Genomic DNA, 19435 nt, shown 5'->3' on the forward strand with positions numbered 1-19435 from the left:
TGTACCAGGTCACACGGCTAGTGAATGGCAGTTTTGATTCAAATGGTTCTCTGATTTCAAAGTCTGTATTCTTTCTACTACATTGGGCCACATCCAAAAAGAGTTTTCAGTTCCATGCACCTCTGAAAAACTGTTCTGACTCTGCAAGAGCATGCACGATCTGAGTATAGCACCATGGAGGACCATACAGTTATTCCTGGCTTTGCTGATGCTGTTTTAACACATCCATTTAACAACACATGTTTTAACAACAACACATTGGTTATACACATCCATTATTAACACCTAGCAGCCATTTTTAAACTGGTGGATATTAACAGGCCACACCTCCGATCCTCTCAGAGATCGTAAAGTCTCAAGTAATAAGTCAAGCACATGATAAGAGTCTGGAGAGTTAAGCAGGCTGCGATATCAAAGCCTTTCAGCCTTATAAGGCCCAGAGCAATCAGCCAGCATTTCACAAGGGCAGGCCACACATCACTAATTTTTTGGGTTTTGATTAATTCTTCTCCTACATTAAACAGAAAGTTTCCTAGCCGAATAAGCTTGGTTCCATGGTCAAACAATTTCAAGTTCTGGACTAAACAAAGGTCAACAAGACTTTTTCACACGTTGTGGTGACCATGAATCAAGAATTGAAGGCTAGCGTAAGCAGCATTTCTTAAACTGTGCCACACGATCCTTTTCTCATGAAACATTTCACAGCACCATAGTTTGGGCAACTTGGGCTGAAGAAGACCTGCCCTAGAGGCTGTGGGTTGGTTCAGAGCCAAACCAGAATAAATGAGGACCTCTTCTGTGCTCAAGAGGTTTGGAATCCTCTGAGAACCCCGGAGCAGGGGCCCTCTGAGGAGGCCTGTGGTGTAGAGACTTCCGGTTCTCATATCCTCTGCATCCCCAGGGCAGCTGGGATTTCCTACATCTGGGAGGGGAGCTTCCATTGCCTCCAAGCAAGGAAGGAAGAAAGTTCCTTTACTAACCTGCTCACAACATCGTGAACAGTCTCTGGGCTTCCCAGGTGGTGCTAGTAGTAGAGAACCCACCTGCCAATGCAGGAGATGCAGACGACCTGGGTTCAGTCCCTGGGTTGGGAAGATCCCCTGGAGGAAGGCATGCAACCACTCTAGTATTCTTGCTTGAAGAATCCCATGGACAGAGGAGCTTGGTGGGCATGGTCCACAGGGTCGCACAGAGTTGAACATGACTGAAGTAACTTAGCACTCATGTATACATGTGCAGAATGATGCCTGTGAGATGTTTCTAATAACCGTTGGACTGAGAAGCACTCCCTAGAGATGTTTTCTTTTTATGGAATTAAAAAAATACAAGGTGAGGTCATTGGGGCATGGAAGGATGGAAGGGCTGGATATCTGACAAATCCATGTTTTTATTAGATATAGAATTCAAAAACAAATTATGATCCAGATTAATGAGAACTCTGGTGATATTTTAAATATTGCTTTTGATTGCTGCTGCTGCTGCTGCTAAGTCGCTTCAGTCGTGTCCGACTCTGTGCAACCCCATAGACGGCAGCCCACCAGGCTCCCCCGTCCCTGGGATTCTCCAGGCAGGAACACTGGAGTGGGTTGCCATTTCCTTCTCCAATGCATGAAAGTGAAAAGTGAAAGTGAAGTCGCTCAGTCGTGTCCGACTCTTAGCGACCCCATGGACTGCAACCCACCAGGCCCCTCCGTCCATGGGATTTTCCAGGTAAGAGTACTGGAGTGGGGTGCCATTAAAGGTGCTTAAATTTAAGTGTTAGATCCAGTTTAATTGTCATTTTGTAGCAACTCATATTTAAAATATTATTAGAGGAATATGATATTTTCATCGGGTTTTAATGACAGAAACAAAAGCAGTGTGCTAAAGAGTGTTCACAAGTCATTTAATGATTGGTGCTATCAGTTCCAAGTGAAATTGATGTGCTAACTACAATACATAACTCTGCAGTACCCTTCTTCTTCTTATAATGCCTTTAATAATCCAAAGTTAAAGTGTCAGAGAGAAACATAAACCATTGCTAGGATACTTGTTTTCATAATTTCATTACTGGGAATAATAAAAAGCCATGAACAGATGAAAACAATTTGATCCTTATTATCAAAATCAAGAATGATTATCATCAAGTACTAATTTATCTTAGGTTAGAAAACCATGGCATGAAATATGAATATGAAAACAGATTTCTATTAGGACTGAGTTATTTTTTCTAATATTCACAAACATTTCCCACTATTTTTGTCAGGATGACGTGATTTCTAATGCAAGGCCATATTCTTCATCACAGAATATAATTTATTCTAGTAATTTAGACTATGTTTCTACTAATTATGATTAATAATCAAAGCTTTTAAGCTTATAGCACCTACTCATGAGGATCAACGTACTCTCTCACTCCATCATTAGCCACAGAGAAAATTATCACTGAGTCAGGAGGCCAGCCAGAAGAGACCTATTTATTTTTCAGTATCTATCCATTCCCTCAGATTGCCTTCAGATTATGAAAGTTACTAAAAGTAAGATTTGATACAGAACTAGATCTTCTGGGTGTGGTTTTACTAAAGACTGAGGGGCACGGTTTTGAGGGAGTATGGTGGGAGCAGGCTGACACATAACCCACCAAAGCCATCACGGTGACCAAGGCAGAGCAAAGGCAGCCGTGGCTGCATTTATCAGTTGTTAACAACAAAAATGCAAACGCCAACTATTAGGATGTACAGGGAGAAAAATGGAGGCCCAGTGTGACTGTATGTAACGCTTTTCAAAATTTAGAAACGTAGCACTGATGCTCCCCATCTATTTAGCATAAAATAGAAGTTTTATAAAATAGAAGTTTTTATCTATATCGAGTTAGAAACAAAGGAAACAAGGAAACAGACCAGATATAAAAATGCAGAGATATATTTCATTTCTGTGATACAAACCATAAAAAAAAAAAAAAAAAAGAATAGAAGTAAGATAAAATTCTCCAAGCAGGCTCCTCAAGCTGTGGTCCTATCACTTTTAGGGAATGTGGTATAGCCCACTTTTCCAACCCTGGTCATCCTCAGGGTCCTCAATTTGTGCAAGAAGGCAACTCATTTACCAGTAGCAGAGGACAGCTGTTCTCTAAGAACTTGCCAGAGAGTATAATCTTTGAGGGATATAAAAAAAAAAAAAAAAAAGACATTGAAAGCACAAAATTTATAGAAAAGATTGATAAGTTTAACTACACTGAAATATTTTATTATAAGAAATTTTCAGTAAAGAATTGGGAAAATATATTTGTAATACATATACTAATAAAAACTTGGCATTCAAATCTTATTAAAAATATGAATGCAAAAGAAAAAAAAAATAGAAGTTTTAAGAAATTCTCTCAGTTTACTTCCCAGACTGTACCAGTAGTAACAGCAAGTTATTTAAGTCAGAGGGGAAATCACCCAATTCCTTAAATTTCATATTTGCCACTGACACCTGGGGTGTGTGTGAAATATTCAGAAAGAGTGTAATACACACATTATATATATATATATATATATATATATATATATGTAAATAACAGATTTACATGTGTGTGTGCTCAGTCATGTCAGACTCTGCGACCCCATGGACTGTAAGCCCACTAGGCTCCTCTCTCCACCTCCAGGAAAGAATACTGGAATGGGTTGCTACTTCCTCCTCCAGAGGCTCTTCCCTGACCCAGGCACGGAATCCGAGTTTCCTGCCTCTCCTGCACAGGCAGGCGGATTCTTTATTGCTGCACCATGTGGGAAGCCCAGATTTACATATATAAATTACATATATTTTTCACTATGGAAAAGTTTAATTATAGAAAAATCTCAATATAAATTTTTTGAATTCACTAAAACTTATGGGCTGCAATATCATATCTCTACAGAAAAATAGTTTGACTTACTGGCAGGAGAACAGGTTGGCAATGCCAAAATATATACAGACACGACCATTGAGGCAGTACCCTTCAAAATTCGGGGTATATTCAGGGAAACATTTTTTCAAAAAATTGTGTCCATTCTTCCCAAGGTGAGACAGCAGAGTAGAGTCTAGAAGAATCAAAGGCATTTCTTTAACTTTCTGAAGTGACTGGAGTCTTTCAGATATCAACATCAGGAACTAGTTTCTGTGAACAATTTGTCATATGGAACAATAATTTCACTTTCTTAACCAGACCTTATGGAATTTGCTATGGAGTCACCCATTTTGCTTGAGGTTCAGCACTATTTGATATAAAGTATATTGGAGGCAAGTAAGAGAATGGTCAATCCTAAGACCATATGAACCCTGAGTACAGATCTCTTATAAAAGCCATCTGTCATCTATAAAAACACACCATGTAAAACAACAGTTAGCTTAAGAGGGTCTCACTGAACAACCGTCTCTCTTCATGGCTTATAACCACCCACCACTATACAGCCAATTACCCCCAGTTCCCTGGGAGTCTCAAAATTTTATCCCACAGGATACTTGCTTCTAAACACAATTTAACTTTCAGGGGAGCCCTCAAAGACAGGACTAGCAACTTTGACAGAGAGGAAATGTTACCATAACAGAGGGGATGCCCAAGTGGAAAAGTCCCTTTTATTAATGGTTCACTGCTCTTTAAAAGAAAAACATTAGGGTGTGTAGCTGACTACATAAATATTAGGAGTTTTTCAATACCTCTAAGAAGAGCAAATTATTTGAGAAAATAATATACTGAAAAACCAGAGCCCCAAACAAGTGCCAAATTTTCCTTTTTCAGGATGTTTTCTGCTTGCAGGGCTGAGATGGGTAAATGGCTGTCAGTGACTAAGCTGATTCTGGCTTCTGGTGTCTTTGAAGCCAACCCCCCGCCACCCTCTGACCACCCCTCCCCATTCTGGAGTGCTGATGGTGAGAAGATACTGCTTTTGCAGGGGGAGGTTTCAGGAAGCAGAAATGGACTATAATTAACAATTTAAAAAGTTCTCATTCAGCTCAAGAAATACTGACTTTTTAAAGTAATACTTTAAAATCCTTGAAAGTGATTCAAAATGCCAGCAGACCAGACATCCTCCCCAACCTGTCTAGCCCTGCCAAGTTCTCCCAGCGGCCCCCAAAATCAACATTACAAATCAGGACATTAACTGAATAGTTAAAGAGAACCACCTGTGTTCTCACCTATATTGCATTGTGAATAATAAAAAAGGATTTATTCCAGATGCTATTAAATTAAGAAAACTTGGACCATTTCATTCTCGACCTTATCATCAATCTAATCAGGAGAGGAAACTCACCAGCCTGATTGAACCAAATGATTTCTTGAAGCTCTAATGAAAACACACTTAAGTAGAGATTTTTTGGGAATCAAGTCCCTCCCCTTGGATCCAAACCACCCACCAACCTACCAGGGCAAATCTGTCCAGGCTCAGACAAGTCGCCAGCACACGTGCAAGTGTGGTTTCCCTCCATATTTTTTCAGGTGGCATTTTCCCCACAGCTGTGCACGCCCCGTCGGCACTCATCAATATCTCCAGGAAAAAGGAGTAGGAAAGAGAAAAGTGAGGTGCAGAGGAGATCAGAGGCTCATATAGTAATTGAAAAACCCAATATTCTGGAAAAGAAGCATCTTCAATTTGTGTCGTGATACATGTTCTCAGAGCTCTGTACATTTTTAGATTCAAAAATTCTATTATCCATGTTGGAAAGAGAGATGAACTGGGTCCCTGGGGTGCATACCCATGCAGGTAAACTCCTGATGTCAGGCTGGAAGCTTCCTTACTGCTTGGAAGGAAAGGAAACTTCCCAGCACAAATAGCTCCGTGGGAAAGTTGGAGATGGTAAACTATCTCTAGGTAAACATTTAGAAGTTCAGATCCTATTAAATAAAACATTTTGCCCTTTTAACACAGATATAAATGAAATCATCTCTTTCTTTCCCAACTACCCATCTTTTCTGTTCTTGGTTATCACCACCATAACCTTTAGGTCCTTCCTCTCTTCAATTTTCCATCGCTGTAAGAGGAGTAGCCTTCCTACATTCCCCGTATCCCATCTCTCCTCTACTCTCCTAAGCATCAGTGCCACATTGATCTTCCCCAACCACACCTCCCATCATTGCACCACTGACTCAAATGCCTAATAAAGTGTACTCATGCCCCCAGGTTCATCCAAAGTAATACTTCCTCCATGAAGTCCTTCCCAATACCTCAAACAGGTATTTCTACCTATTCTAAACTCCCACTTCATTTTTAGTTCTCTTATGATGCACATCTTTCTTCACTACTTATCACAGCTGCATTAATTTTAGATTATATTCTAAAGGTGGGGAACAATGCAGAGAACGAGAAAAAGCTCACTGTTTCTATGTGACCTGAGGACTCCATGCCACTCAGGCAGGCTGGGCCATAACGCTCTGCTACATGAAAGGAGGTATGTGAGTAACAGAGTCGGAATCCAGAGTATACTGACTTTAAACATCCAAGAAAGTATACCTTCCTTTTTCTTCAAAGTAAATGAAATATAAAGCCTGTTTGTCTAAATTATCTATGAGCCTGTTTAATTAGAGCAGTGACATTTTCCTGACTGACAGCCAAATATGTGCTTAAAAGAGCATTTACAGATGTTTGTGGACTCCACAAAACTAATCTGATAAAGGTCTGATTTAAATCAACCAGATCCAGAAAATTGGTAGTTATGACTGATATTTCATCTTTAACCTCAACGTGTGGGAGAAAGCCGTGCCATTTCAGTTTCTTATCAGGGCATCTGCCCTTCACCGTGAAAAGATTTCCATGTTTTCAGAAGGAAAAGAAAACACTGGAAGAGACATTTTAAAGCCCCATAAAACTTGAGATAACTATTTTACTGGGCCAGGATGGCTTCAAGTCAGGTCTTCACTTGTCCAGTGATGCTGTGCTACTGGCACCTGGAATGGTACATGATATCCACTAAGTGAACTCCCAACCCAACCAGCCACACCCAGACCTTGGCAGAGGATGGTGATTATGAAAGAGGTCTTAATCATTCGCTGCTTATATTTAAATGTCAGTGGCTTGAACTGATCAAGAGCCAGCCAGCGAACCCTCTGATAGAATCTTCACGCACAGCAGTGACTTCCAACAAACCCATGTCAGCTCTGAAGTTCACCACAGTTCAGTTGCCAAATTCAGTGACAAAGAAAACGCTGTCCGGTTTTCCCCTTGATGGCTCACAGTATGGGGTATTGATCAGGTAGTGATGTCACTCAGCCCCCAGAGAAAGAATTAGAAAGGCAGAGGGGAAAACAGCCTCTGCAGAGGGTAGGCGCTAAGTAGTGCGGTCATGGCCAAAGGGCACAGACTTGACTATTTACCAAGAACTGAAATATGTCAGTTTGAACAGGTCACACAACTCCCCTTTTCGACTTAACATGTATCACTGCAGTTATACCCTGTCTTTTCTCAAACTGCCACACCCAGCATTCAGTGATTCTCCAAGGCTTGCCCCTATCCACTTCCCTCCACACACAGCTTTCCTACCCAAACAGTGGATTCCATCTCCCTGGTAGCTCTCTGAGCGCCAGCAGACATAGCCGCCTTCTGTATTGACACACTTGGGGGAGGTGGGAGGGCAAACTGAGAGACCCATCTCACGTCCATCTACATCTGCAGGCAAAACAATGAGCTAGTGAAATATGCACGCAATCCTGGTATAAACTACTACAGTAGGAAAATGAAAGCGTTAGTCGCTCAGTTGTGTCTGACTCTTTGTGAGCCCATGGACTGTAGCCCACCAGGCTCCTCTGTCTATGGCATTCTCCAGGCCAGAATACTAGAGTCAGTAGGCATTCCCTTCCTCCAGGGAATCTTTTCAACCCAGGGATTGAACCCTGGTCTCCTGTATTGCAGGCAGATTCTTTACTGTCTGAGCCACCCAGGGAAGCCCATAGTAGGAAAGAATAGTGTAATCTTACATACACTCATCTAGCCATTTACAGGTACTGTTTGCAAACATAATGCAAGCCTGCATTTGGACCCAAAGTTCATTTCTGAATCAATTTTCACAGATTTCTCAGTGTTTGACTAGCTAAGTATGTGTAAGTAAATCACTTTGTGCCAGAGTTTCAAACCATAAGAACATTTACAACAATGGCCATCAAAATAAAATAGAAACCTATCTAGCCTGGATGGGAGGCGAGGTTGGGGGAGAATGGATACATGTATATGCGTGGCTGAGTCTCTCTGCTGCTGTACACCCGAAACTACCACAACTTTGTCAACTGGCTATACTCCAACACAAAATTAAAAGTTAAAAAAAGAAACCTATCCAGCAAAGCCTATTTAATAAATTAAAACTTATGATCTAAGCCTTTGAGGGGAAAAGTTGTTTTTCTTGGAATTGGGGAGTTTATAAATTTGACTTGAACTCAAATTCATGCTTCTAAAGCTAATTATAAATTCATCTCCTTAATATCAACTATATACATTATGGAATTCTAATATAAACTCAATGCACTAGAGCATATACTCTATGTTTCATTTTTTTCTATTCATATATCCACTACCTTTTAGCTAATATGAAATAATTTACTCATACCTGAGGATAACATAAATCCTCCTGGAGATTTTGAGTCAATACAATCAGAGAATCTTTTTTATTCACTATTTTCCAGATATGTATATTTGGATTTTGCTCTTACCAGAACATTGTTTTCCATCTCCAGCAAATCCTTTCAAACACTGACATGTGACATCTGCTCCCTTTGAAAGGCACTCAGCCCGTGTACTGCATCCCATGGCATCAGTCTTTATTATCTGCAAACAGTAAGAACCCTATCAGATTATTTTCAGATCTCAGAGGAAAAAAATAGACTTTAATGCTTTGCATTCTACAGAACATTCTAGAACTTCTTTTGTCAAGTTCTGGGACAGGTTAACCTCCAAACAGAAATACCATGTTGATCTGTAATCTGTATCTATATCAAAGGGTCCACAAGCCATATGCTTCTGTTTACATGCTCTCAACAAATCTTTAGTCTTAAAGAATTATGTGGTGTTCAGAACCCTCCTGTGAACTTATTTATAATTTTTTAAAGAATTTGCAAATTTGAACTATAACATTTCTAGGAGTAAATGGACTCAAATGTTTTAAATTGCATTGCTTTATTTGAGAATTCCCAACCATCATGAAAGGGTCAACATATTCTTATCTCCCAAAGATAATATGTAGCAAGTAGGTCTATGTACCAACATGACAAAGAGATTTCATCATAAAAAGATTTACTGTCAATTTACTAAAATTATGTTTCATGTATAATAGAATATGTATGTCAAAAATGTATGTTTTACTATCAAGATTTATGCCGTGACTTGCAAACCTCTAGGCACTTTTACAGAGTCATGAACCATACAAACTAAATGCTGTAAATGGATCATTTCATTTCATACTCCATTGAAATGCAAATGCCCCAGGGAACAGAGTTGCCTGTTGAGCCATAAACATGAGCAAGTTTTTTTTTCTTCCTTTAGCTACTTATGTATGAAATCATTCTCCAAATGCCTCCTCTCTGTTGGAGTTGGGGGTATCTGACATACCACAGCAGGATATAAACTATCTTCTGTCTTTTCACTGGTAAACTTGCTCATCTGAATATAGAAGAGGTCAAGAAACCCTCCAAAGTTGCCCATAAATTAAAGAAAGTTAAGTGATCTAAGTAGGATTCAAGTCCCATGAGAATGTAGACATCGGGTAATTGCATTTGACTTGCTTGGCTATTTGAGCGAAAAGATTTCTTTTGTGGGAATACATACCTTTCATGCTTGCTTGGTCACCTCCTGTCACTCGTGACTCTTTGAGGTGGATAAGTTCAGCCTAAATCAGTTATCCATTGGATTCAGCATTTATTTGGAAGACTAGCTCCCAAATCACAAGGCTGTTCAGAGAGTATGGTGGACAGCATCCAATTACCCCAGACATTTTAAGTCACTAGTGGAATTAGAATATGATTCAGGAATTTCTTGGTAACTTGCAATCCCCCAGGATTCCCTGGTGGCTCAGAGGTTAAAGCATCTGCCTGCATTGCAGGAGAGAGACCTGGGTTCGATCCCTGGGTTGGGAAGATCCCTGGAGAAGGAAATGGCAACCCACTCCAGTATTCTTGCCTGGAGAATCCCATGGACGGGAGGAGGCTGGTGGGCTACAGTCCACGGGTGGCAAAGGGTCGGACACGACTGAGCGACTTCACTTTCTCTTTTGCTTTCAATCCCCCAGGCAATGAAAAGCAATGGACATGCGTTTGCAGTTGGGGGGTAGGCCATAGCCAAAGTTCTTTTTGCCACCCCCTGGCTCCAGAAGGAGCGAATGCCTGTGCTCCACGTGCCTCCTCTCTAAAATACAGTGACAGTTTCCATCCAGTCTACTTCACATGGTAGTTTTAAGAACTTGAACAAAAAGTGATTAAAAAAAAAAGTTTTGAAAATTTTGAAATATACATATCTAGATAAGGGTGATAAAGGAGAAAAGCATTGTGATGGCCTGTATCAGAATTAGCCTTATCACACTAGAAAAGACTCTGCAGTCTGTTAGTAAAACTAACAAAATTAATTCACTCCAAAATGCCTACTATGTGTCAGATCCTCATGAGGGCCAAAAATACAGTGGTGGAGGATATAGACGAGAGTTCTGCTTTCTTACATGATTAATTACTGAAGTTTATGTGTAATGAGCACAGTCAAAAACAATACTGGCTTCTAAGAGGGCTGAAACAGCTCTTGTATTGCCTGGTCAGGAGACTAGGAAAGTCTTTCTGAGAAACAGCATATTATGTTGAGATATGAAGGATTCACAGGACTTGGTGGGGAGGGGGTTAGAAAGAGCACTGTAAGTCAAGAAAACAACACCTGCGTGTTACAGGCAAGGCCTATGTAATGGAAGAAGGCTATCCAAAGCGGGGATAGAAGGGCACAAACTAAGGCTCATGAGGTAGACACAAGTTAGTTTCTCCAGGGCTCAACAGGCTACATTAAGAATTTTACATTTTAGTCATGAATTTAGAAGAATTTGTGATTTTAATAAATTTCACAATGAAACTTTTTATGATTGAATCGCTTTGCCATGTGGTACACAGATCTACTTGCCACATATCATTATGTGTCTTTGGGGAATAAAAACATACTGACCTAAAATCTAATATAAAGTTTTCAAACTCTTTTTATTATAGCTACTTGCTTGAAATGAAAATTTCACTACAAAACATAAGTAAGACCTCTTAACCTCACACAGGCAGAACTAAAACTTCACAGGCTAAGACAAAATAGAATAGAATCCAGGGAAGGAAAGATGAGGCAGTTCACCAGGACAATTTCGTTCGTTCTACAGTCTCCAGGTAGGAAGCCAAACACAGCCTATTATATGTGTATTCCACATCTCTGGCCATGTTGTCACTTGCTCATTGCACCCATGGGGCCTAGTTTTCCATCTGTCATTCACCTTGGTTTTTGAGTTCCCCAAACATTAGGCTTTCAAAATATCTTCTATCAGCTTAGAGGAAGGTTCTCCATACTGCTGATATTTATTATCTCTACTGTTTTATTCTATCATATTGTTTGTCTCAGTATCAGACTGTGACTTTGGAGGCTGGGGCTGCATTTAGCTCAGCATGCTATCACCAGCCCATAGCACAGCGTACGGCAAATAAATAGTCACCAGATGAATAATATTCCTAACGTAACTATGTTTCCAGTACTTCTTTTCTTGACATGAATTACTGATAACTACTCAGTCATAATTTTCAAAATCTTTGGTCAAGTCATTAACTTAATAATATAGCTTAGTTTCAGTTTTCAAATCTGTAAAATGAGACACTGTGATAAGGGTTAAATTAGAGAATACATTTAAAGGATCTGGTAAAAACTAACAGTCTGTAAAAATTATTACTAAAAATATTCACCTCTTTGTATTATATCAAAAATCACACTGATAAATTCCTATAAAGAGAGGTAAGAGGTTCCAGGGCCTTGTTAACTATAGTTTGCCAACAACAAAAGTTGTGGTTGAGTGTATATGAAGTCCTAATATGGAGTTCTCCAATTGATTTTTAAGCCACATACTGTGTTAAAATTAAGATTTACTCAGAAATACAAACAAATAAAATGTTTCAAAGCAGAGCTGCACTGACTGAATGGCAGAGACCTAGCATGAAGAAGAGGTGGGGTTTGCAGGAGCTTTAGGGCTGAGCTAAACCCTGTTTGAAAACCACTACCTTCATGAGTCGAAGGTGATGGCACCCCACTCCAGTACTCTTGTCTGGAAACTCCCATGGACGGAGGAGCCTGGTAGGCTGCAGTCCGTGGGGTCACTAAGAGTCGCACACGACTGAGCGACTTCCCTTTCACTTTTCACTTTCATGCATTGGAGAAGGAAATGACAACCCACTCCAGTGTTCTTGCCTGGAGAATCCCAGGGACGGGGGAGCCTGGTGGGCAGCCGTCTATGGGGTCGCACAGAGGTGGACGCGACTGAAGCGATTTAGCAGAAGCAGCAGCAGCTTCATGAGTGAACAGAGTATAAAAGAATTAGGTTCCCTAGAACTGGACATGGAACAACAGACTGGTTCCAAATAGGAAAAGGAGTACATCAAGGCTGTATATTGTCACCCTGTTTATTTAACTTATATGCAGAGTACATCATGAGAAACGCTGGACTGGAAGAAACACAAGCTGGAATCAAGATTGCCAGGAGAAATATCAATAACCTCAGATATGCAGATGACACCACCCTTATGGCAGAAAGTGAAGAGGAACTAAAAAGCCTCTTGATGAAGGTGAAAGTGGAGAGTGAAAAAGTTAGCTTAAAGCTCAACATTCAGAAAACGAAGATCATGGCATCCGGTCCCATCACTTCATGGGAAATAGATGGGGAAACAGCGGAAACAGTGTCAGACTTTATTTTTCAGGGCTCCAAAATCACTGCAAATGGTGACCGCAGCCATGAAATTAAAAGACACTTACTCCTTGGAAGGAAAGTTATGACCAACCTAGATAGCATATTCAAAAGCAGAGACATTACTTTGCCAACAAAGGTCCATCTAGTCAAGGCTATGGTTTTTCCAGTGGTCATGTATGGATGTGAGAGTTGGACTGTGAAGAAAGCTGAGTGCTGAAGAATTGATGCTTTTGAACTGTGGTGTTGGAGAAGACTCTTGAGAGTCCCTTGGACTGCAAGGAGATCCAACCAGTCCATTCTAAAGGAGATCAGCCCTGGGATTTCTTTGGAAGGAATGATGGTAAAGCTGAAACTCCAGTACTTTGGCCACCTTATGCGAAGAGTTGACTCATTGGAAAAGACTGATGCTGGGAGGGATTGGGGGCAGGAGGAGAAGGGGACGGCAGAGGATGAGATGGCTGGATGGCATCACTGACTCGATGGACGTGAGTCTGAGTGAACTCCGGGAGTTGGTGATAGACAGGGAGGCCTGGTGTGCTGCGATTCATGGGGTCGCAAAGAGTTGGACACAACTGAGTGACTGAACTGAACTGACTGAACTGAAAGTTGTTACATATTGAATACATTCTTTAGCATCTTGGTGATAAGTGTACAATATAGAAGAATAAAATCTAACATTTGTTGTTTGTGGACTTTCTGGAGCAGCTGAAGCAACCAACCTATATTTGCTTATCAATTACCATCTGCTTTTCACAATGATGAAAGTAATGCTAAATGGGTCAAATACCAAAAACACTAGGCACGGATGAGGATCCACTCAAATCAGATCAGTTCAGTCGCTCAGTCTTGTCCGACTCTTTGCGACCACATGAACTGCAGCATGCCAGGCCTCCCTGTCTGTTCTTGCCCATTTTTCAGTTTTGCCTCCAAGTTAGATTTCTTTTAAAAAAAGAAGTCCAACAACTTTCATCAAGTAAAGTCATGTCCAGTCTAATATGGAGCCATCTAATATGACAAACCTTTGGGAAGAGAAGGACCAAAGTTCAAGTCCAAAGTCTAGCATCACTCACTTTACATAGACTTAGTCAACATTAAGTTAGAGAGATCATTCAGAATTTCAAATGAGTAGGAGGAAACTGTTGGAACCAAAGCTGTAGCAAAGATCTCCTGATTCACACCTGACACCATGATCTCGGCCACTGGCAGGTGTTGAGACTCTGCCATGTTATAGTCAAGCTCTCTGCTGCCGGCTAAGACGTCCAGTGGCAGGACTTCACTACTCAGATTGGCTCCACTACCTATGGGAGGACAACAGATACAGTTAGTTTACCATCTGTGATTTAAGAAATGTTTGAGTTAATTTATATTTATGGCTGCTTGTTGGTTATGAGTTCAGACTCAGAGTAGGAGGATTCAGAGAAACTCGCAAGGTCTAGCTTAGAAAACCTTCCCTGCCACACCACGCCCTCTCAGCTTCCCTCCATGCACGTGAGATGGAGGGTGGGGAGAGCCAGGCAGAAAGACAGGACTCTTTTAGGTACTGGCATAAATGGTAACAGTAGAATACCCAAATCCTTATGCACAGAATCAGCTCATAATCACTGTTTGCCATTATGGAGGACAAATTGACCTCTCCAACCTGCCTTCATATATACTCTTTCTCCTTCAGGCTGCTTTAGACATTTATTTTAGCCTGACTTTGCCAGTATTTAGAAATGTGGAAGAGCATAAATAAACCATAACTTAACATAGGCATGGGACCTAAGCAACTCCCTAGAACACAGGAGAAATGGATCCCCTAAAACACTGTATATTCTCTAAGTGTGGTCCATGGATCCCTGGGGTCTCATTGCACGCCACCTAGAAGGTCAAAACTATTTTCATAAAAAGCAGATAACTCCGTTATTATTTTCACTGTGTTGACCAATGGGGCAAAAGCAATGATGGGTGAAAGTGTGGTGCCTTAGCATGAATCAAGTCATGCTCCTAGCGGCATCTCTACTGTGGTCATGCTCTTCACCGCCACATACACACACATGCATGCACGCACATACTCTAGCTTCACCTTTAAAAAACCATGATGGAGCATTAAAATTATTGACTATGGCCTACTTGCTGTTTCATATCCTGTATAGTGAAATGGGAGGCACACAGAAAAGACTGCACACACTGAACTCATGATGTCTATCTTAGATGTTTGAGCTAAAACTAGCCTCTTTTTTCCACTGAACATGATTTTTACCTGAAAGAATGTTTGATAAACTGTCAGTAACACTTGAGGATTTGGCATGTTTTCAAAAATGAATGAAGCTATTCTGTCTCTTCAAGGAAAATTAGCTCACAGTGCTTGTTGCCAATAATAAGATTGGAGTTTTCAAGTGAAGAAGTACAATTCTACAAAATTTTCCACAAGAAGTTTTTGACAAAATCCAGACACTCAAAGACTTTTCTGATGAGTTTGATAAATAACTCATGAACATTATTGTAGGTATATTAGTATGACACTCAGAAGATCTGCATAACTAAATCAATCAATATTTTTAAATGACCAAAACACAACAAAATCATGCATAGCAAAAGATTCATGCAAAATATAAAACAAGAATACTGGGTTTTAACATAGCAGAGGACAAGAAGTTCATTGATATGACTTCAGATTCAACATTGCAACGGGCTCTGAGAAACTACCATCTGTCTAGTTCTGAAATAATATCAAAAGAAGATATACAAAAAGGGCATCTGAAAAGGCTATTAAGCAATCTTTCCTTTTCCAGTTCCATGTCTGTCTGAGGCCAGATTTTCTTCATAGGCTCCAACCAAAACAACACAGCAACAGCTTTAACAGAGAAGCAGATGAGAGAATCTGGTTGCCCTCTATTAAGCCAGACATTAAAAATGTAAATGTAAAACAATGCCATGCTTCTCACTACATATTTTTATTTTGAAAAATAGAGATTTCCTTTTCATAAAACATGTTCACATATAATAAATTACTATAACTTTAATAGATATTAGATTTTTAGTTTTAATTTCTAATGTCATAAATCTTAACAAATAAAACCCACACAAAAAAACCTTCAGTTTTTCAATCATTTTAAAAACATAAAAAGGTCCTGAAATCAAAAAGATTGAGAATTGTTATCCTAAGGCAACAATTAATAGATCTGAAAATCCAAAATATCCAGTTCTGGTCCATGGATAAATTAATCCATTTGCTGTCAATCTGTCACCTAACTTATATCATGCCAATTGGATAAACATGAATTTTATAAACATCTAAAATAAAATTTAGGTTCTCTCTTATTAGATGTCTGTCAAGAGATGAATCCAAATATACCTTACTTGTCTGGATGCACATTCAAGGAAAGTAAATTAGCACCTCTGGTTACCTGTCATATCAGATCTATTCTTCCTCGAACTCATGTTTAAAATGTGGATCACAAGCCTTGTCAGTCTGGATTCCCCACACTTGTTTGGTATCCTCAACTTATTTATTATAAAGCACTTTTCGTTTCATATTAAGACAGTCATGTGGCTGGGGAGTTGTATATGACTGCCTTTAAAATAGAGGCCATAAAACTGGAGAAAATGTCTTTGAACATTCCCTGAGTTGGTAAAATACTGGCATTTATTTCTAAGAATAAGCTGTGTGTGCATACCTGCTCAGTCATGTCCAATTCTTTGTGACTCCATCGACTGTAACCCACCAGGTTCCTCTGTCCTTGGGATTTCCCAGGCAAGAATATTGGGGTGGGGTGCCATTTCCTACTCCAGGGGATCTTGCAGACCCAGAGATCGAACCTGGGTCTCTTATATCATAAATGGGGGGCTGAAGCATTGGAAGACTTTGAATGTTATATTTTGTTCATTAATTTTACAGCTGAAAGTGAAAGTTAAAATCACTCAGGTGTGTCCAATTCTTTGCAACCCCATGAACTATAGTCCACCAGGCTCCTCTGTCCATGGGATTCTCCAGGCAAGAAGACTGGAGTGGGTTGCCATGCCCTCCTCCCGGGGAATCTTCCAGACCCAGGGACTAAATCTGGGTCTCCTACAGTCTGAACCATCAGGGAAGGGAGGCCAGTTGAATTTAATTTGTAATGAGGAGCTGAAACTCATCAGAAAGAGAGAGAGAGAAAAAAAAAAAACCAGACAGTTGGCACCCCTAAAAGTAAGGGAGCTTTTTATAACACAAAATATTAAAAATCAGCACAAGCACAGGAATCAATATAGAATGATATTCCTGAGCCAAAGTAAGAAAATTCAGCTGCACAGTTTGTCATATTATCTGACAATATCCGATGGCCATGAAGAGCCAGACACATTTTTCCATCTGGAGCTTTCACAAAACCTTCATGACACAAACACTGAGCAGTTTCAAACCTCTCTTTGCAAATATGTTCACAGCCTCCATTTTGATGTAAGCAGGGATCTGCTCCTAGCAGGGAGAAGACACGCATTCACAGATGGGCTTGGAGATGAAAAGGTTGCCGCTGATGCAAAGTACAGCATACAGCTTGGGGGAGAGACACTGTATCTAAGTGGAGTTTATATCAAGAGCTATTTCAGGAGAGTTCCTATAAAGAGCCACTGGTTCTCAGATAAGCTCAGAAAGTTATTACCTTATGAGTATTTATTGAATTTAGCCAGTACTTTTGTTCAAGAAGCTATTTGGGAAGATAGGAATCCGATTTCCAGACTCATCATCCAGTCAAACTGACAAAGGGTGATTCAGAAAAAAGAGTTACAGTGGAAAACCAAGTGGCTTTTCCATTTTGCTTTACCTACTCCTGGCTGAAGCTTACTCACTGGCATTCTCAGGAGGTGAGGAAAAGCCCAATGTGGGTAGAAGCTTCCTCTGCAGGCTTCTAAACTGCTCTCCCCACCCATCCCTGCTCCTGGACTTAGTGCCTTTAACCCAAGTCTTTGAAAAGGAACAAGTAAGTAAAAACTAATTAGGAGAAGAAAAGATGAGCTTGGAGGGATAAAGCCCAAATTCATTGCTAGACTGTCTTAATTTAAACAAAATTCAAGTCTCAGGAAATCTTAATAACTACCCAAATTAGTGAGAATTGCAACACCCCCCTCCCTTCCCTGCCATCAAACAATTTAAATAGTTGCAGATGCCAGTCAAAGAAAGACTAGTGTACCTGGTTTTGCCAATGGATGAACTACAAGCAGAGATGAGGGCTTCAGCATGCTGCCTGGGAGACGTACGCTATTTTTGCCAGTCCTCTTGTTCATCCTTGTTATCGATGGCATAGTCCAATCAGAGAACCACACGTGATCCTCAAACACAGCCACGGCAAATGGGTGACCTGGAAGCAGTCAAATCCATTACAAACATCTTGTTTTTATCATAAATATTGTTCAAAGGACAAAGAATACCCAATTCCTACACTAAATCAATTCTTTAATAAGCTGCTAAGCAATGTAATGAGCCACCCACATCAAGGAGAACCCGCGCGATGAGGAAACCTGTTAGAAGGGGAGCCTGGTGGTACGAAGTCCTAGCAAAGCCTGTTGTCACTCAGCATTCAGAGAGTGAGAGAATGTGGGTGACTGACATAATAGCACCAAGAAGAAGGAACCCGGGCAGAAATGTTCCCGTGTTCAGTGATTCTATCACTACTTACAGACTAAAGAGCTTGACTGGGTAAGTTATTTTCCTCCTCTTTGTCTTAAGTTCCTTGTCTTTTTTTTTTTCAGAATTTTTTTTTTTTTACTGATTTACATAATGACCAGTAGTGATTTAGAATTGGAACTCTTTTTAATAAAGAACAAGTTGCTGTTATGACTATATATCTGCCTACCCTGCAAAAATACGTTCTTCTTAAGCTAAGTTAGTACCAATTGGAAGCCAACTTTCCCTTTGCAATATTGTGAGCAGTATTTTGACTCTTCACTGGAGCTGAAATGGGAAGATATGGTTTACCAAAAGTAATATAAAGTAATAAGGCATTTTTATTTTCTTTAAAAAAATTTTTTTTTAGGTTCCTTGTCTTTTGAATGGCAGTAATAAGTAGTAGACTAAATTCACAGGTTTTTGTAAAATTTTTTAAAAATCTAAGGTAACTGAATAACAGTCTCCTCAAATTCCCATCTCCAGCACATTTCCATGCATCAAACCCCTACCTCCTTTCCTACTCTAGGACCTTGTTCTGTCAATTACCCCTTTCATTTATTCATTCTCTTCATCTCTCCAGCTTCTTTCCTTTAGCTGATTAATATCTCCAGGTCTCTCCATCTTAATTCCCTCATCCCCTTGACCTCTCTTCTTTTCCTCTCTCTCCTACCCTTTGCAGCCAGGTTCTTTGGAAGTCATTTATTATCTGCTGCTTCCATATTCATGGCTCTAATCAACCCCCAAGTGGGTCTTCCCATCTTACCTCAACTAAACCCACCTCTCCATGCCACTGAAACTGCTCTGATAAAATATTCCAGTGTTTAGTAAGCTGAGAGATGTTTTAATATACTATCTCAAGTGTTTAGAGGCTATGGCTAAGAGCCCCTAAGTTTGGAAGCTTTGTATCACTGCACATACAGTCACATT

General features: G+C 40.1%; 1 protein-coding gene across 1 annotated transcript in view; it reads right to left on the minus strand.

Moving 5' to 3' along the window:
• Positions 1 to 19435, minus strand: part of EGF (epidermal growth factor) — a 103613-nt gene that overhangs the window by 12935 nt on the left and 71243 nt on the right. The window contains 7 exon segments of the mRNA XM_070791070.1: positions 3899 to 4043; positions 5367 to 5489; positions 7479 to 7604; positions 8639 to 8753; positions 14059 to 14180; positions 17156 to 17320; positions 18033 to 18200. Coding sequence (XP_070647171.1) covers positions 3899 to 4043; positions 5367 to 5489; positions 7479 to 7604; positions 8639 to 8753; positions 14059 to 14180; positions 17156 to 17320; positions 18033 to 18200 — 964 coding nt within the window.

This window comes from Bos indicus, chromosome 6 (assembly GCF_029378745.1).
Source record: "Bos indicus isolate NIAB-ARS_2022 breed Sahiwal x Tharparkar chromosome 6, NIAB-ARS_B.indTharparkar_mat_pri_1.0, whole genome shotgun sequence".
NCBI lineage: Eukaryota > Metazoa > Chordata > Mammalia > Artiodactyla > Bovidae > Bos > Bos indicus.